Source organism: Balaenoptera ricei, chromosome 18, assembly GCF_028023285.1.
Source record: "Balaenoptera ricei isolate mBalRic1 chromosome 18, mBalRic1.hap2, whole genome shotgun sequence".
Classification (NCBI taxonomy): domain Eukaryota; kingdom Metazoa; phylum Chordata; class Mammalia; order Artiodactyla; family Balaenopteridae; genus Balaenoptera; species Balaenoptera ricei.
Genome location: NC_082656.1, coordinates 66,355,421 through 66,376,755, shown reverse-complemented (window position 1 = coordinate 66,376,755; position 21,335 = coordinate 66,355,421). Strand labels below are relative to the sequence as shown.

At 33.9% G+C, this 21,335-nt stretch overlaps 1 protein-coding gene across 2 annotated transcripts in view; it reads right to left on the bottom strand.

The window, feature by feature from the left end:
• Window positions 1-21,335, bottom strand: part of GPC5 (glypican 5) — a 1,396,728-nt gene that overhangs the window by 715,342 nt on the left and 660,051 nt on the right. Inside the window, exons 7-8 of one of the 2 annotated variants that reach the window (XM_059902814.1) lie at window positions 18,066-18,222; window positions 8,961-9,041 (exon numbers count right to left, since the gene is read on the bottom strand). In XM_059902814.1, the coding sequence (XP_059758797.1) occupies window positions 8,968-9,041; window positions 18,066-18,222 (231 nt within the window). In that variant the 3' untranslated portion in view covers window positions 8,961-8,967. Of the gene's footprint in view, window positions 1-8,960; window positions 9,042-18,065; window positions 18,223-21,335 lie in introns of those variants that run through there. The other variant, XM_059902813.1, reaches the window with a different exon arrangement.

The following is a 21,335-nucleotide window of genomic DNA, read 5'->3' as shown; positions in this document are numbered from 1 at the left end:
CTGTCACTATAATTTTGCTTTTTCCAGATGTCATAGTTAGAATCATACAGTTTACAGCCTTTTTACACTGGCTTCTTTCACTTAGTGAAATAGTGCATTTAGGGTTTTTTTTTTTTAATGTCTTTTAATGGCTTGATAGCTTATTTCTTTTTGGCACATAATGTCTCATTTTCTGGATGTACCACAGTTTATCCATTCACCTACTGAAACCGTCTTGGTTACTTCCAAGTTTTGGCAATTATGAATAAAGCTGTTAAAAACATTCACGTACAGATTTTTGTACCAAGGAACATGATTGCTAGATCATACAATCTTCATCTTTGAAATAGGAAGATTTTTACTATTCTTGCCATTGTTCACTGATCTTGAACACGTTTTGCTGAACCTACATATAGGACCATTGTGCAATGATGACAAGTTATCTTCAAAGACAACAAGACATCCTGAAATACAATAAACCCTAAGAACTATATAATAGTCTTGATAATCTACATATTGGAAAAATGAAATATTCGGTAGAAATTCTTGTTAATTTTTATCATTTTATGTTATAACTTTTCCATCTCTTTCTAATACTTTTGCTCTTATTAGTCCCATTTTACTCTAGTGTGGTTTTATTATATTCCCCCTGATGACTTCAAAATACTTTCCTTTACACATGCATATATTCATACACTAACTTAACAAAGATTTCCTGAGCATCTTTGCTCATGCATGCAGTATATTCAGTTTCAAGGATATAAAGATGAACAGGATGTGGATACCATTTTTAGAAACTCATGGTCTAAGAAGAAATAGAACCCTAAGTAAACTCTACTGTAATAATATAGATATGCACAATGTATTAAGTCAGCAGATGAGCGTGTGGCCAAGTTCACTTGAAGAGGTAAAGAAATCACCACAGAAAAAAAATATTTGATTTTCACTTATGTCATCAACATATCATGTCTGGATTACTATAATAACAGCTTTCTCTAGATGCATTCTCAACGTTGCAATTAGAGAGGTCTCGCTAGAGTGCAAATGGATCAATGAACATATTTTTGACATGGTGTGCTAGGGATACGTGATTCATTATTTGGTTTATGCCAATCCCGAGCCTACATTATATATTACAGCATTCTGGAATTCCATGTAGCTCCCTAATGATGCTCAACTTTGTCTAGTTACCAGGTTTCTGCTCCTGCTTTGTCCTCCTATAGAGATTATGCTCCTGGCTCTTCATAACCCTATTAATAACTGTTTCTTCAGGTGGCAGATTATAGTTCAACTCCTTTGAGAAAACATTCCATTATCCCTAAGGCTGTGTAAGACATCTTTCCTTTATGCTCCCATAAGATCTGTTTTTCCACAAATAAAATTCTCTATACTGTACTGTAATTTCCTGATTACTCATCTGTATCTCCCTGAGGCAAAAGTTTGCATGCTGACAAGCACAGTAGAAGTATCAAGTAAGTATTTGTTGAATGAACCAATGAGTGGATGGATGGATTGAGAGGTAAGGGGTTGACATCAAAGAAAAGATAAATACAGGTTGGGGGTAAAGCCATTAGTGATGAAAATTGAATTTGGAGCTCAAAATTTGTATGAAATTAGTGCCATACTATTCCCATATGAGCTCCATAATGTAATGTAGATTTCAGAAAAAAAAACCCCACAAGATTCCATCGAATATACTTATAAAGGTAAGGACTATTAATAATTACTCTGCAAAATGTCATGATACAAAATTCCTATTATTTAGCAAAGTTATAACCAGAGAAGTGGAATTAATTCTATATATTACTTAATAGGTAAACATAATTATTTATATTCTAAAAAAATTTAGCATGAAACTTTAGAGTTACAAGGAAATTAAAGGAAGTAAACCATAATCAATCTAAAACTACCTCCAAGCAATAGTATGTTAATGTATCTCTTCCAAAATTGAGATATTACATGTTAATCTAGAAAATTACACTCTTAAGTTTAGGGCTTTATACTTGAGTTTAACAATTAGCACTCAAATAATTACTTTTGACATTAATTTTCACTCAAAATAGCACATTATACTAATGCAATAATTCCACAGTCAGGTCTCTACTCTGTGAAAATATGAAAGAGTTATTTATATAATTCACAAATATTGGTAGTTGTTGAAGAAAACTGTGCTTATTAAATGTATTCTATATTTAACACAGCTATAGTCTTGAGTGTGAACAGATTTATATTCATTTTGGTTTTTAGTTAATAGTCTTGACTAAAATTAATGTCAATATTTTCAATTCATTATAAAATCTGGTTTTTAATGTTAATTAAGATGTGTCTTAGAGACATGTAGATTATACTCATATCCAATCATGCAATTCAGAGCACATTCATTAAATGTCTCATGTTTAGAGGCATTGTGGTAAGGACTGTGAGGCAGTTGTTCTCAAGCTTTATTGGGAATAATTATTATTTATTATGCTTTTTAACTATAAATTTGTGGATTCTACCCGTGGAAATGTTAATTCAGTATTTGGGGGTGGAATTCTACAAACTGCATTTTAAACAAGCACAGTGATAATTCTGACAGAAGTTGTATACGCTGTGATCAAAAATAGTTGTGTGATGTATGGAAAGATAAAAATGTACCGGCTGAATTGCCCTCAAGACCTTACAATCTGTGATGGTTAATACAACTCATACACAGAACTATACTCTTGAGTGGGCCATAGGAACTAATAACGGTTTTGGTGCTGGCTGCGAGAATGAAATCATACTTTAGAAACCTATGCCTGGTAAGTATACAGGATATTGAAGAAGTGCTTGACTGTATCTTAGGTAGTTCATTCACATATTCCAAATCTAGGAGGATCTGAAATTACTAACAGTAAAAAAAAAAAGAGACTTAGAATTTGTTTTCCAAGCACCAACATTTGGTACCTTAGCATTGCCAGTCCCATTTGCTATTTGTTATGCATGTATGTACGTAAGTTTTCGACTGTCCTTCCTCAACCTTTCCCAGTCGTGTACTCTTGGCTCCAGGGAAGACCCAAGCCCAATAGTCCCAGCAGTCGGCCCTCAGATATGTAGTTTTACATGGTGGTTCCATTGACACTCATGCAGAGCTTCAAATCAACTCAGGTGGATCAGGCACGATGAGCAATTAAAACACAGACTCAGTGGTTCCAGAGCTGACCCCTAGAGTACTTCTCAACCAGAAGACAGCTATTTCCTCTTGCTCTCTGTTCTATACGCCCAAGCATAAATAGCTTATCTCTCTTAACTTTCTATATGATTATTTTGCTCTGGGATTTGGGAGGAAATGGTAAAACGGGTGTTCACCTACATGGTAGAATGTACATCTGGAGAGAACTGTAAGGATTTTATCCCCTTGAAAACAAGGAGGAAAGTCTTAATTGGTTTTCAGATAATATTTTGTTTTGATTCTAACTTTATGCAATTAAGACCAGCTGTGTCAGATAGGATCCAATCAACAGAACAGGAAGTATGCTAGATATTTTAGAGATATATAATACCAAAAATTAGTATATAGATATTTAAAGGTTAGTGAAGCAAAAAGAGGGTGATATCTATTACCATAGATATTGGTAATCATGGGGAGTAGCTCCCATTCTTAGGGTTGAAGGACAGGAGGTAGAATATCCAGAACCTGGGCAATGAAAGAGAGTTTTACTTCTCAGGATGGACAATGGGAGTATAGATCTTCTTGGATGATGTTCAGACCTCCATGGGCACCATATTGCTGGTGTCAGATTATCAATCAAAGCAAAGTTAGCTGGCACAGGTCCCTTCAAGGAATATAACATAGTTGCTACTGTAAATGCTAAAAGTATCTGGAGACAGGGGATTGACACTATGCTATTGATGTAATCTTGTTAAGAAGTGGAAATAGGATGTATTTTCCCCTCTCCCTTCTTTTGATCGTCTTTTAGTATACCCCATTGGCAGAAAAATAACAGTATACTGGCTGGCAAGATAATCTGGGAAATATAATTTATAGATCTCAAGTAGTTTAGGAATTTAGTTCAGAGTTTGGGAAATGCAGCTTGCATAATCACAGAACAATTTTAAAAGGTTACCTAGAGCCAAAACACAACAGATAAATAACCAGCGCAATAGCCATAACAATCTCTTAAGTTTTTAAAGTATATGTCTTAAGAAAGAAGAATTAAGTACCTCCACTCATTTCACTAAGATATGAGAGACAATAAAATTGTTTAATTTGGTCAAAAGTATCTGCGTGTCCTGAGAAGAACTGAAATGGGCTGTCTGAGATGACAAATAACTAAAAGCTATTGTTCAACTACTCATAAGCTCTCAACACTGAAATGGTCTCTTCTCCTTAGAAAACCAAAGAGAAACAAGAGCATCACTGTTTTCTTAAACATTTTAAATGATCTGGAAGGTCTGGGGAAGCTGGCAGTGTGGTTGTAGCATAACTTGGAAACTTCCAAATTCTTACATAAAACAAGCAGAACAATTAGATAGTAAAATCAAAATCACATAAATGCCACTTCCAACCCATCTCATGAGTTATCCTCAAGAACCTCAACATACAAATGAGTGAGGACAAATTACTAATAGCCACAAAACCTACATGCTATCAGCATGTGTGCAGGAGAAAGCAGTGGGAAGAAACAGAGCAAGTTACGCACCTGAAAACAAGAATGCAAATAGCCAACAGGTATTCACTAGAAATCAGTCTGAAAACAGCAGAGAATGGGAGGTGCTTTGCTCACTCTTAATAGTGGGTGAGTGTAAGGACACTGACATAAAACTACAGGGTCTGGAGTCTCTGAAACCTTTTTAACTCCCAAAACTAATCTGGCAAGTCTTCCTTAACATTTAGGGGTCACACAGAAGAGAAACTGCTAGAAGAATCCAGAATTAACGGGATAAGGACAATGGAGAATTAAGGAAGAAAAGAGATGGGTAAATACAGGGGAGGGAACAGAGCCAGAATATCTCAGAAAACAAACCACCACATACATTATTTAACACTACATGAAAATAATAGGACTAGAAATTCAGTAAATTTAGAAAATATGTCTGAACAAAGCCTCCTTCTAAAATTTTAGGGAATTTAAATTTATGTAAAAATAAGCAGCAGAAAAGGATCAAGACCAAATGCCATACAAAGTTAAACAGTATTCTACTATCATGTCTACAAATAGTGAAAGCACACCAGAAAACCAGACCCAAAATTTCACATACCATTTAAAATGAGCTAAAAGTTATCAAGAAAAGGATACAAGACACCAAATAAGTCAGAACTTTAACAATTCAGAAATGAAGTTAGAGACTTCAAAAAAAATGAAGAAACATTCATTTAAAAATAAATAAAATCTAGAGGCAGCGTAAGAGTAAATAAACATCACTATTCACACCTTAAGAGAAATAGAAAGTGAAAAGGAGGTGGATTTTAAAAATCAAAAATAAACTTAAGGGGCTTCCCTGGTGGCGCAGTGGTTGAGAATCTGCCTGCTAATGCAGGGGACACGGGTTCGAGCCCTGGTCTGGGAAGATCCCACATGCCGCGGAGCAACTAGGCCCGTGAGCCACAATTACTGAGCCTGCGCGTCTGGAGCCTCCGCAACAAGAGAGGCCGCGACAGTGAGAGGCCCGCGCACCGCGATGAAGGGTGGCCCCCACTCGCCGCAACTGGAGAAAGCCCTCGCACAAAAACGAAGACCCAACACAGCCAAAAGTGAATAAAAAACTTTAAAAAAATAAAAAAATAAAAAAAAAATAAACTTAAGAATAGATAAAAGGTATTGGAGAATATACTGAAAATAAGCAAATACAATTCAACAAATGTACAATAGGTACTTCTGAAGAGGAAAATCAAAACAAGGGAAGAGAACAATTACTTAAAACTATAATTCAGCAAAAGTGCGCTAAAAAAAGATTTGGTATTACTTATTTTAAAAGTATACCATGTTACTGAGAGTGTCCACTTAAAACTACCCAGAAAGCTATATTCTAGTAAAATTACTGCAGTTAAAAAAAAAAAGAAAACAAATCTCTGGGCACTGAAAGGGTAAAAAAGAAAGAAAGAAAGAAAAAAGAATATGTTGCTTGTAAAGGGAAGAAAATTAGAACATAGTCAGACCTTTTGCCAGTAATGCTTTCTGCCAGAATAGACATCAGTGTATAGTGAAGAAATGCAAGGAAAGAAAATGTGAGCCTGCATTCTTCTAGCTAGCAAAATCGACTTTCATGTAAAAGGGGTACAAACTCATCACCAAGTAAAAACTTGTAAAATGTTGTCCTCATCAGTCCTTCTTAAGAAATGCACTAGAGAAACTTTGACATAAGAACTAGTAGTAAGCATTAAATATATAGTTAGCAGATATAGTAGGTGACCTAAATATATCTGTATCTGTATTATATTGATATAGTTTCTTGCTAAGGAAATATAGGTATATAAATATATATATATGTATCTATCTATATGTATATAGATAGATACATATATCTGTATATATACACATATATATCTCCATAGGGCTGTTTGATATACATTAATATCTATATCTATTATCACCATAAAATGGGGATAGAATATGATAAAATAGGCAAAAATGTAACTGATTTTAGTAATCATAATTGGTAGGGTTTTTTTAATTATTATTATAATATAGTACATCTAATGTGGACTAAAGCAAATGAGTAATTATGAGATATTTATTTCTATTATGACCTGTATCTTTGAGGATCATGCCTTGTGCCCAGATTGTGGTCATGAAAAACCGTTTTTTAATAAAACAAATAAAGGGGTCATGTAAAAATGACTGACTCCGTATCTAAGACAGATAATGTACAAGCTCAGCTTGGAATTCCTTGTTATACTATAAGCAATGAAACTAGCCAAGACTTTGAAGATTATGTCAAAAGGACTCAAGAGCCAAATGCAAGAAGTGTCAATTGGCAAAATGTGGGACAATCTGGACTGCAATAAGAATTACAAATGTTTTTGAAACTTAGTTCATAACGATACTTTAAAAAATTAAAAGAATTGGTCACCTTCTGAGAAAGACAAGGAGGGTACCAATTCATTTTCTTGAAACTGGTTAAAAAAAAGAAAAATTCAAGAATCTATCCTGTCTTTCTTGAAGGTCATAACCAAAACAGGTAAGTGGATCACTGAAGTTGACCTTTGTCCAGAGAACATTTGTCAAAGAAGATAAATAACCCTGTAGAAGAGAAAAAGGCTATGGATATGAAAGAAATTTCAGGTGAGGAAGTATATGAGGAATCTCATATACTCATGAAAAAAGTACAATTAAGAGAATAGGAACTAATATAGAATAAAATATTGTCCACTTCCATCCTCTGGACAGATATACGAAAGTAGTGGGAGTGGAAAAAAAAGTGTTTGCAAAAATGGGGAGCAAGATGAACTTTTAGTTTTTGCTGGTGAGAATATAAATTGACACAATCACTTTGTTAACCAGTAACAAAGTTTGACATTTCCCAGTAAAGCTTAAGTAAAACGTATGCGCACTCTGCTTTGTTTCTCTGTCATGCTACTTCTAGGTATACACTGCAGAGCTTCTTACACATGAGCATTAAGAGATATCTTCAGGATGGTTTAAGATGGTTTGTAGCAACATTATTCACAATATTCAAAAACTGAAATCAACTTCGATATCCATCAACAATAAAATAAATAAGTGGGTATGTCTATTCATAATTAGAATACGATACTTTGGTGAAAATGAATTAATAAATATACACCCAACATAGGTGAACCTTAAAAATTTAACACTGAAGCAAAAGGAACACACTGTGTAACAACAAAGACTATATGATTCCATTTATAATAAAGTACAAACCCCCAAAAAATCCAGCGAGATATTGTTTATGATCACTGTAAACTCTCAGAGTGGGATGTTCTCAGAGAGGTATGGAAATATTCTGTTCTTGAACTGGGAGGAGGGGTAGATACAAATTTACTTTATTATTTTGCTTAAACTGTGTGTGTGCATGTTTGTGTCACTATATCTGTATCTCTGTCTCTACATTTATCTTTATCTCTACATTATTGTTATGATTTCACCTAGTTTTATGGAAGATTCTTTTCTTCTTGCTAGTTCATGGAAGCAATTAAGAAAACTTTTTATGTATGTCACTGAACTATTTTTTTGTTTCAGTGGGTGGGGGTGGGTTGGGCATTACGGTAATGCTGTCTATAGATGAAGTCATATAATCTTCACAAGGATGCTTCTTGGAGAGTACTCTTACTATCCCCATCTCAAGGAAATTCAGGCATAGAACAATTATTTGTGCAAGGTAAGTGGTAAGTTACTTGTGCAAGACGTATGTTATTTGTACATGTTTCTTCTCTTAACCAGTTCACTGTATTGCTAGTACAAATAACGGCATACCCAAAAAAATGACCACATAGAAAAACTTTTAATAGTTCCTTTTGGCTTACCAAATTACATACAAACTTCTCACTCTGGAATTCAAAACCATTGTAACATTTTTAATCCATTTTTAGAGTTCCAATATTTTTTCAAGCAATTTGAATAACTTTGTTCCTCTGTGAGCATGCTCCTTACCCCCTCTCCCCGCCCCACTGTGTCTTGTTCATGGAGTTTGCTCTTCACAGGGTACCTTCCCCTCCCTATTGTCAATTGCTGAAACCAAATAATGTGTCCACCCTGTCCAATGCCACTTTCTCATAAACACTGCAGTCAAATGTTATTTGTTTCCAGATTGCCCTTTTCCTGTCTTCTCTAAAGAGTGTTTTCCAAATGTACCATTTCGATACCCTCTCTCCTCTCTCTTAGTTCACATGAAACTTTGATTTCTCTCTGTTGGAATGTAACGTGATACAAGGGAAAGTGCAAGATATTTCTTTAATGTTCATTTCAATCTGGAGGAGTTGATGAAGATGAAACATTTCTGCTGCGATAACACAGGTACTCTTTCAAGATGAAGTTTTCTTGAAGCCAGTGTAATCTGACGCTTTCAGACCCTGAGAAAAGATGGAAGTGCCTTTCCTTTGGTGTCATAAAGTGACTCACTTTGCTGTACACCTGAAACTAACACAACATTGTAAATAGACTATAATCCAACAAAAATTTAAAAAAAGAAAGTAGACTCAAAGCTAAATAAAAACAATCAAACTGAAACTGCTACCAAAAATCATATAGGGTAAGCCACCATTACCAGCCTAATTGTTATAGTCCTTAATGTCCTGGTGCCTATGATGCTCTCTTGTAATGCTAATTTATAAATGTAGACAGTGTTTTATAAGAGTTCGTGCTGCTTTAAGAGGAAGGAACACTCCCAAACTCATTCTACGAGGCCACCATCACCCTGAAAACAAAACCAGACAAAGATGTCACAAAAAAAGAAAACTACAGGCCGATATTACTGATGAACATAGATGCAAGAATACTCAACAAAATACTAGCAAACAAAATCCAACAGCATATTAAAAGGATCATACACCATGATCAAGTGGTGTTTATCCCAGGAATGAAAGGATTCTTCAATATATGCAAATCAATCAATGTGATACACCATATTAACAAACTGAATGATAAAAACCATATGATCATCTCAGTAGATGCAGAAAAAGCTTTCAACAAAATTCAACACCCATTTATGATAAAAACTCTACAGAAAGTGGGCATAGAGGGAACCTACTTCAACATAATAAAGGGCATATATGACAAACTCACAGCCAACGTCATTCTCAATGGTGAAAAACTGAAACCAATCCCTCTAAGATCAGGAACAAGACAAGGGTGCCCACTCTCACCACTATTATTCAACATAGTTTTGGAAGTTTTAGCCACAGCAATCAGAGAAGAAAAAGAAATAAAAAGAATCCAAACCATAAAGGAAGAAGTAAAACTGTCACTGTTTTCAGATGACATAGTACTATACTTAGAGAATCCTAAAGATGCTACCAGAAAACTACTAGAGCTAATCAATGAATTTGGATGCAAAATTAATGCACAGAAATATCTTGCATTCCTATACACTAACAATGAAAAATCTGAAAGAAAAATTAAGGAAACACCCCCATTTACCATTGCAACAAAAAGAGTAAAACACCTAGGAATAAACCTACCTAAAGAGACAAAAGACTTGTATGCAGAAAACTATAAGACACTGATGAAAGAAATCAAAGATGACACAAACAGATGGAGAGATATACCATGTTTTTGCATTGGAAGAATCAACATTTTGGAAATGACTATACTACCCAAAGCAATCCACAAATTCAATGCAACCCCTATCAAACTACCAAGGGCATTTTCACAGAACTAGAACAAAAAAATTTACAATTTGTATGGAAACACAAAAGACCCTGAATATCCAAAGCAATCATGAGAAAGAAAAACAGAGCTGGAGGAATCAGGCTCCCTGACTTCAGACTATACTACAAAGGTACAATAATCAAGACAGTATGGTACTGGCACAAAAACAGAAACATAGATCAGTGGAACAGGATAGAAAGCCCAGAGATAAACCATATGGTCACCTTATTTTTGATAAAGGAGGCAAAAATATACAATGGAGAACAGACAGCCTCTTCAATAAGTGGTGCTGGGAAAACTGGACAGATTTGTAAAGGAATGAAATACATGTAAAGAATGAAATTAGAACACTTCCTAACACCATACACAAAAATAAACTCAAAATGGATTAAAAACCTAAATGTAAGGCCAGACGCTATAAAACTCTTAGAGGAAAACATAGGCAGAAAACTCTATGACATAAATCACAACAAGATCCTTTTTGACCCACCTCCTAGAGTAATGGAAATAAAAACAAAAATAAACAAATGGGACCTAATTAAACTTAAAAGCTTTTGCACAGCAAAGGAAACCATAAATAAAACAAAAAGACAACCCTCAGAATGGGAGAAAATATTTGCAAACAAAGCACCAGACAAAGGATTAATCTTAAAAATATACATGCAGCTCAATAACAAAAAAAACCCAACCCAATCCAAAAATGGGCAGAAGACCTAAATAAACATTTCTCCAAAGAAGATATACATATTGCCAACAAACACAGGAAAGGATGCTCAACATCACTAATCATTAGAGAAATGCAAACCAAAACCACAACCACAAGGTATCACCTCACACCAGTCAGAATGGCCATCATCAAAAAATCTACAAACAATAAATGCTGGAGAGGGTGTGGAGAAGAGGGAACACTCCTGCACTGTTGGTGGGAATGTAAATTGATACAGCCACTATGGAGAACAGTATGGAGGTTCCTTAAAAATCTAAAATAGAATTACCATATGACCCAGCAATCCCACTACTGGGCATATACCCAGAGAACACCATAATTCAAAAAGACACATGCACCCCAATATTCATTGCAGCACTATTTACAATAGCCAGGTCATGGAAGCAACCTAAATGCCTATCAACAGACAAATGGATAAAGATGATGTGGCACATACATACAATGGAATATTACTCAGCCATAAAAAGAAATGAAATTGCGTTATTTGTAGTGAGGTGGATGGACCTAGAGTCTGTCATACAGAGTGAGGTAAGTCAGAAAGAGAAAAACAAATACTGTATACTAACACATATATATGGAATCTAAAAAAAAAAAAAAAATGGTTCTGATGAACCTAGGGGCAGGACAAAAATGACGCAGACGTAGAGAATGGACTTGAGGACACAGGTGGGGGGAAGGGGAAGCTGAGACGAAGTGAGAGAGTAGCATTGACATATGTATATACTACCAAATGTAAAATAGATAGCTAGTGGGAAGCAGCCACATAGCACAGGGAGATCAGCTCTGTGCTTTGTGACCACCTAGATGGGTGGGATAGGGAGGGTGGGAGGGAGGATCAAGAGCGAGGGGATATGGGGATATATGTATATGTATAGCTGATTCAGTTTTTTATACAGCAGAAACTAACACAACATTGTAAAGCAATTATACTCCAATAAAGATGTAAAAAAAACATGTTATGCTCCTTTAATAGAAACTCATTTTAGAGATGCTAATAAATAAGGGATGTAATAAAGAAGGGCGTAAATTTTTGCTCCTCATAGTATGGTCCTTAGACCAGTAGCAATCGTCATCTGGGAGCACATAAGGAATGCCCCACATAAGACCTCCTGTATCATGCTCGTATTCTTACCAAGAATCCCGCATGATTTGTATGACAAGAGGCTGTGAGAACCTCTGAGCCCAGATCACATGCTCTCTTATTTAATTATTTACAGTTAGATGAGCACTTAATTCATCAAAGACCTATATGAAAATACTCTTTCTACACAATTAGAGGTAAGGAAGTCATTAAAGAGCTAAAAATATACCTAACCTGTTTCTGCATATTATCCATTCATCCTCACTGAAGGGTAATATTGCAACTTCAATAATCATTCTGTTTATTTGCAACAAAATGATATAAAAAATAGACCTGGATATGGTTATATACAAATATGGTTTGTTTCTGGTTATATTGACAGCTACATGACTTTGGGCAAGTCATGATCAAATGTACCTGAGGATATTTTCTTAAATTTTAATTTTTTACTCTCTATAATGATCACACAGTCATACTTAGCATTGTGTTAGTCAACAGAGACCATAATTTCTTTATTCTATGTCCTCTGGTGTGGTATAGATTTAGTTATAAGATTTACAGACTAGCTGGTTGATCCGGAATGCATGCTAGGAGGCTCCTTAAGCTTTAATTAATGTCTCCCCTCCTCACCTCAGTGATTTAACATCAGTTCTGTGTCTAAGCCAAAGCAATGAAAATCATTCCTTAGGCATTCAAGGACAAATTCTTTTATTTCAGTTCTATTATTTAAATCCATGACTGTGATATATAGCTAGTAAAGAGGATGAGAGATGATTTTAGATGATTCATCAGGTATCCAGATTCTATTATACAATCTTGTTAACAAAACAGCAAGCAGGCAGCATGAGTCTCAATTATTTAGAAACCAAAATGGAAATGTATAATCAGAATAATATTCATAATGATCATATACTAATTAAAATATATTTATCTTAGATATATATTTCATTTGTCTTTAGTATAATTTTCATAAGTAGTATAAAAACTGTGGTAGATGACAATTTCAAAGTGTTCACAATTTTGAACATTGAACAGGATCAAGAAGTGTTTCCTTGTGCATTTCTCTATGGTTTTATCATGACCCTTCAGTATTAGACACTTGCAAAACATAGATCAAAGTGTACAGTCATTATTCAAGATTACTTTCACTGTGTCACAAAGGGAAGAGTCTAAGTACCTTTATAAAGATGATTTATTTTTAGCTTAACTGAATAAAGTAATGATAGCTGTTTAGTTATTTTCAGTACAGTTTCTTATATTTGGGATAATTTATTAATGGTCTATTTATCAACACTTAGCAAAATAAACTGAATACATTTTATTTTAATCAAATTGGATAGAACTTGAATTTTAGAAATAGTACACATACTTTAATATACATATTTGGAACTGTTATTAATGTAAACAAATATTACATGCTTGCCTTATATGTTTTACATAATTTATATTCGGAAGAAAAAATCACCAACTAGAGAATATAAACTATTACAAAATGAGTTGTACAAAATGAATAATTACATAGTTTTAGTAGTTCTGGAAAATAAATAAAGATTTCATTATCTAAAGAAAATGCAACTTGTAGTATTTTTTTCTTTTTTTTGAGTTCTCCCTTAACCTCCATGTCAGCTGAGATTTTGAAATAAAGGTGATTTATGGTGAAAATAAGTTTGAGGACGCCAAGAATATCCACTTGCTCTATAATCCTGCATTATTAAATAAATCAGCACCCTTTATTTTTCAGTGGATAACAAAGTATCATTTTCATTTTACTATGCACATGGAATACACTGTTCTCTTCCAAGGTCACTGTTAGTATCACGCTGTAGATACATTTGTTAGAGGCTGATCTAAGGTTAGTTACTAAGTGACAAATCCAAAGCACAATATAAACAATAGTTCTATTTATTTTAGTCTATCAAAGATCAACCAAAAGTTCTTTCTAGATCTAGTGACTTAATATTCCAATGTATTATCCTTTTATTTCCAAATAAATCTCATTTACATTGAATACTCTCTGTTCTCATCAGCTTACTCCCTGATGTAACACATAGGAGAATTCTTTATAGCTGGAAAAGGCTATCTACCATATTCTTATTGCTATTAGAGTGCAGTAAGTGGCTTGTGGGACAGAAAGTAGTTGCGAATAGAGATGATAAAAGTTTGAGACTGAGTCCTGGCTTTCTCAAATATTTAGAATTTGAGATGGTGATGAGAACCTGTAAAAGAGGAAGAGCAGCCCGGGAGATAAGAAGAAATGAATGGTAAACAGCCCTTCCCAGGAAAGACTTTCAGTGTCTTTCAGGAAAGACTTTCAGGGGCCTCCTAGCATGCATTCCAGATGGCAATTCAGGAGGGCATAGGGTTCAGAGTGCTGCATTGGGACCTATTTCATGACTGCTCTGCAGAGGTATGTTGATAGCACTATCGGAAAAAGTCATTTGAACACATTCTCAACAACCTGTGTTGTCATTTACAGGCTTCTCCGTTAAAATAAAATTATTTTAAAACTGCTAAAATGCTACATAGTATTGTACAATCAATGATGAATATGACAATGGACAGAGATTATCTCACACGATCTGAAGACTTAAAATCACCCCACTATTTTTGAACATGTGGTGTCTGAACAAACTTGTGATCAAATTCATTTTGTCTGAGATTATTACTGTGAACCATCTTATCAAAATAAATTTGATCATGGATTATATATTCTTTGTTTTTGTTAAAATCGGAGTTACTGCAATTTAAATTATAACATCACATAAGAATTGCAAGCAGTGTTACTGCAGATTTTCAAAGCTACACGTGTATAGTATTGCTATGGCCTGTCTTTAGTGGCACTGTGGTTTGTTTTATAACAGTTGAAAATAACAGAATTTGGGGATATTAGAATAGTCAAATAGTTGAAAAAGTATTGATGGTAGTGAGAGTAGTTTTGCTCTGCATGGCTACAAGAACAGAACTTGTTTCTTCCACTGGCGTTTAAAACCTACCATCCCTTAGCTACTTTGAAAGGATGGCAAGTGTCCAAGATGAGGGGAAATGAAAGTTCAAAGCCATTCCAACCCTGCTATTCCAAGGTACTAGTGAAATAACCATACCTACATTTATGAGCCAAATTCGATGCAATAAAAATATAGAAAAAAATTTCTGTAATATTAGGATTTTTAAACCACTCTACTAAAATAAGAAAGTATTTTCAGTTTCCTAAGAGTGAACACTACATAGTATAGATTTTTTTTATTATAAATACATCAGTTCACATTTAATCATAGCCAACATGTATGATATAAATAGAGATAGTTTTAAAAGCTAAATATTTGTAAATCATTTGATAACATCACTGATGAAAACAAAATGATACCTAAGAGGTACATAAATATTTTGGTGGTAAAACATTGCACACTGAAATATATAAATCCCTCTTGTCTGAAATAAACATTAACCAAAACAGAAACAGAAAATCAGTTCAAGTGTTGGTTAGTAAGATATTTATCAGCTTTGAACATTTGCATAAATGGAGCAAAATCATTAAATTTACAAGACACAGTATTACTATTACTCCTTGTAACTATATATAGGTATAAATAAAAACATACATGTATAACTATTTTTAATCAGACATTTTGAAGTGACAAATGAACTATGTTCTACTTATATTGTATTTTATAAAGAATAAACATAAGTGTAAGGAAGAAATAATGGTGCATTTCAAATTCTTAACACAAATGACACCTTGATAAACTTTCTAGAGCACAATATTTTTAAGTGATTAAGACCACCTAAAACTATATCATAAAATGCTTTAGCAATATACCTAACCAGCCAAACACAGGTAAACTATTACAGTGCTTTATAAAAATAGAAATGTGACCTACGCCTTGCTACTTGCCGTGTGCCTCTTTATTTCAGCAGGCTATCCACAGTGGGTTCCTAACCACTTATTAAACATTGAAAGGCGACAGCTATAAACCCTTAGAAACATGATAGGCAACCCACTTATAGCAGATGTGGATTTTTTTTTAATGTTTGCCTGGAGTTGCTGAAAACCATCTATTTCTTACATTTCCCCAATTCTGATGGATAGTTGCTTGTACCATACCTGTCTATTTCAGTAGTAATTGAAAACACGGTTTTAAAGTAAAAAATTCATTCTTGCCACCTTGACAAGCATGGTTTTGTAAGAAAACTATTAGTAGTTGAATATCCTCCACTGTCTCTACTCCTCTTGTGAAATAAGCCAAAAAGAGTTATCTATTAATGCATAGCAAGTTCTTGAGCTTATAAATAACTTCAGGAGTGAAAAATCCCTATTAAAATGCTAATTCTACACACACACACACACACACACAAACACACATGCAATTTATAGAAAAAATTTTAACCTAAGCTATTTTGCATAATAATATTTAATGCCTTAAAACCCTACTAATATTCAAATGGCAAGGAAATTATGGTACATATAAATACTCAAGATCAAGTGAAAATGAAAGATTATTTAATATTATCCTAATAGATATGTATCATAATTGCAAAATACGATGGAGGGCATTTTAACTCTTAGTAAAAATATTCTTTTCCTAATGAAAACCTTATTTCATTTGCTTTGTCTTCCTTTTTTTTTTTGGCCTAAACAACAAAAGGTAGAAAAACAAGAGAAGTCAATCTGATAAATGATATTAGTACCAATAACAAGAACACATATCCCTACTGCTCCTACATGAGTAGAAGATGTGTAATCTTCACTAGAAAATTGTGTTAATACATCAAAGAATTTTGTGGTCCTTTGTTCAATTGCTACTCCAGTGTACTAAACCCCATCTATTTACTTTCTATGTTAAATTTATTACTGTTTCTAACAGGAAAACATGTACCTTTATATTGTCTTGATTTTGTACCTCTTTCAGCTTCCATTCCTTTAACCAATATATTTGCCTTACAAAACAAGATCCTAGAAGGAATGGGGTATTGATGCTTGAAGTGTTGGTAGTGTTCTAAATTTACTACAAGAGAACTGAAAAGTAAATGAATTCTTCTCCCACCAAAGTCAGGAAAAGACATTTCTAACAGGTCCAAAGCATCCCTTTGTGATTTAGAGGGACACTATCAGGCCAGCCTCCAGATAGGGATGCACAGGTCCAGAAGATCACTTTATAAAGTAATACCCTTTGGTATAACCTGAATTAAGTGAATAGTTGAAAGTTAGTTGCTCTGGGTACCTTAACTTTCACACTTCTTTCTCAGTTGATAACTTTGGTTGTCTTGCCTGTGTGAACATATACATGCACATAACAATGAAGAGCTTACCTTTCTCATTTTGTATGTGAAGACAAGGAAAGGAACTTCATCTGGTGATTTTTTTGGTTATTGTTATTTGGTAGTTTTATCATTTGTAATAATGACCAGTCCAGCAATACCAGAAATGGTTTTTAAACCCACATGATCAAAACAATGTGAATAATTGGTGAGATCTTTTTTGGAAGAACCAATTCATAGGAGTTAAACCCAAGTAGTTTCTCACCATAACTAACCATATATTTAGCCAGTTTCTTTGTAATTTGAACATGAAAACCTAATAAAATTTATCTAATGGCATGATAAGATAATAAAATTGCAGAATGTTAGTATTTAGTAGGGTTCACACATCCTGGTTTCACCAAGATACATTTACCGCCCACCATACTAGCTATTTCACGCCCTACAGACTATCCCACTTTAAAACTATGAATTCTCAGAACTGATGGTCATTCACTGGTTTTTCACAGAAAAATATCATTTCCATTTAAAGTCATTAGTTAAAAAGAAACAAAAACCCCAAGAACGCATGTCCTGAATATCTAAAAAAAATGGGTTTACTTTCACTTCCAATTCCTCTTGCATTTTTCTGAATTCACTACCATTATTTCTTTATATTCATAATAATAATTTTCCTTAATTATATCTCCAAATCAATCCTTCAGGAGTGGTGTTAGAATCATACACTTACAGTCTGTGATTTTTAGTGTCCTCTTGACTTCTCCACTTCCTGATCCCCTGCAACCATCTTCATCATCACAGTCTCCGCTGACTGGCTCAGCCATGTCGCCACCACTGCCCATGTCAAGTTCCCACTTGCTGGGTTTGGGTGACCTACCCTGTAACAGCTAAATATGGATACCAAACACATCTATTAATAGAAAATTCAAATCATTTAAGGATGCTATTCAACAATATGTAGAAATTAGAACTATTTTCTTACAGGGATCCACTGTTTTGATGTAGACACCTTACCATGTCAAGTATGCAAGAAAGATTAAAAACTACTGAAATAATAATAAATAATGGGCAAGATCTTACAGCTGTAAAGAGCTCCAGTCTGCCTATTAGCTCTGTGATACAGCTTTGGAAAACAAATAAAACCAGATCTTCTTGCTCATGGATACTTTGGTTAGAGAATCCGCTGTTTAAGCAGGGTAAATCAAACTCCAATACAACACGATCCCCTCTGCAGTGTATTGGCTGATAATATTGTACTGTTTTGTAAACCAACAGTCCAAAATTTCCCCAAAAGAAGAATGCTATTCTTCCAGAAAAGATTCAGTGAAAGGAATATAGAATTTTGGACATGTACATTTATAGTTTTATTTAAACTTCATGGATTAAATACTTAGATCAATGTACATGGCACAGAACTGAACCTTAGAACAAAAGACTTAGGTTCTACTTCCATTTATACAAATTACTTAAGAAATTTAACCAACTTCTTGTTCTTGGTTCTCAAGTATTTCATTTACTTTTATGAGCAAAATAGATGGACTAGACATTTCCCCCTATAGCATGGGGAAAATAATATTTTTGAATAATATTGGACATGCCTAAACTCCTTTTCCAAAAGGTGATGTTATGAATAATAGACTATTTCACTTAAAGCCAAGACTGAGTAAAATGATCGAATATGTGACATTTACCCCTCTAAGGCAGTTTTGGAGGACATGTGACCAAGCGTGAGCACTAGAGGGCCCTACCATATTGTGAATGAAATATATTGCAGCTGAACAGTTAATGGGCATTCAAAATTTCAGGGTGTTTTATGAAAGTATTAGGGTTGTTATATCTTACAGATTTTCCAGATAACAGTATTAATTAGCAGACAATAATCAAACACACAGCTCAACGATGGCATTGTATACTGAAAAAATAAAGAGCAATCCATCCTCGGTACACGTAAGACAAATATGTTTAGCATATAAAGAACACTACGATTAAGCACCTGGACTTTGACAATTGATAAACTTTCAAAATTAAAAATAAAATTAGGTCATGAATTCTGAAATGTATTTTCTTAAAATTTATTTTCCTTGACAAAAATGAAATGTTAAAACAATTTGACAATAATTTAAAAATTCTGGTCAGGATTTATTTCTATTGATCAGCATTTCCCAAGTGTTAATAGGTGTTAAATTTTAAAAGAAGGCTTCTTCCATGGTCAAATGAATTTGGGATTAAGTTAAACCAAGCTTCTTATTGTGTTTAATGCACTGATATGTATGCTACTTCCTGTAGTGGGGTATGGCAATGGGGAAATACAGATATGTAACAAAGCATATAAAAATTCAAAAATCTGACAAAGGAAAGGAAAAATAAATGTCATTATATTATAAAAATTATATTAAAATGTTTTATAAATTTTTAATAAAATAATACCATTTGTTATTTAACATAATCATAAAGGGCTGGGACTCAGAGGTCCAACATACCAAGAGTTAAATCCTGATTCTGACATATATTAACCATATGACATTGTACTTTGGGCAAGTCCCTGAATAACTCAGCTCTTTCATAACTAAAATAAAGACAATAATATACCTGGATCATTGTTCTTATTATGAGAAGAATACCTAAACTATACTGCATGGTGTTGCCACATTAAAAATTAATATATTTTGCTAATTATTATCTTTGTTATATATTCTATTGCAATATGGCTTAAACACTCAGAACACAATAATTGAAAAATAATTTGATAAAGAATTCAATTACATGATTTACATTAAAATTTTTCAAAGTCGTATCTGACAAGTACAATAAAAGCCAAACTCTCTGATGATGTGTTATTCCTTTTGTCACTGACACTTTTTCCCAACATTTTCCCATTTCAACTTTATTTCCCCTTTACCTTCCTAAGTATTCTTCCAATATTTTACTGGGACCTTGATCAGAACAAGAAAGAATCTCACAAGCAGCACGAACAATGTATAAGTCACGAAGATCCAGCTCAGTGAATTTGAACTCAGAAATGCAAAAAAAAAAGATAGCACAGGTAAAACAAAACTTACTGTTTTAGGTAACTGGTTTTGGTTGAAAGCAATTAAATGCATTAATTATCAGAGAATGATTCATTAATTTATAGTGACTTGTAAAAATAATAGATGACACTAGAGAAAAAAATATTTTTTTAAAAAATTAATATATTTACTATTTTTATCTTCTCCATCACTTCAGTGGCACTCCAAGAAACATCTAAGGCACACAAACTCATATCTTTAAGAAATAAAACTATATAAAACCATATTTTAATTTAAACTATCTGTGGTGCAGCAGGATTATAAAATGGGCCCCAAGACTTCTTACTCAAATCCCTGGGACTGTGAATATGTCACTGTCACATCCATTGCATTACATGGCAAAAGGAATTTCACGAATGATCAGCTTGTCCAAATATATCCACGATCCCACCTGATCCATGCTTCCAGGTCCCCAGTGATCCCATCTCTCTCTGGTAGAGTCATCATCTCCTCTGCTTGAAGATTCTGCTTTAAATGCTCCCTTTCTTACTTCTCAATCATCATACATCCACAAATGTTCATTTTCATTCTCACAATTATACTAAAACTTAATTTGTGAAAATTCCCAATAAATTTCTAATCAACAAAAACAATGAGCTTTTTGCAGTAAGACCCTTATTCAAAATCCCAGTTCTTTGGGACTAAACTATTCTGATTTCTTCTTAGCTTGATCATCTTTCCCCTCACTTCCAAAACAGTAAAAATGTTTCAGTGAATAATGTAAATCCCCTGCTCTTTCTTTTTAGTCTCTTTCTGGGAACCCATCCTAACAGGTTGTGCTCTCACCTGTATACAGAGCACACTCAAGTCTTTATTTGCAGCCCTTGTTACTCTTTAGCTCACCAGTAAGCAGTAGTTAGATATAAAATGTACTCTACTACTTTGCATCTTAAAATAGAACAATTCACCTCCATTATTCAGGTATCATTACA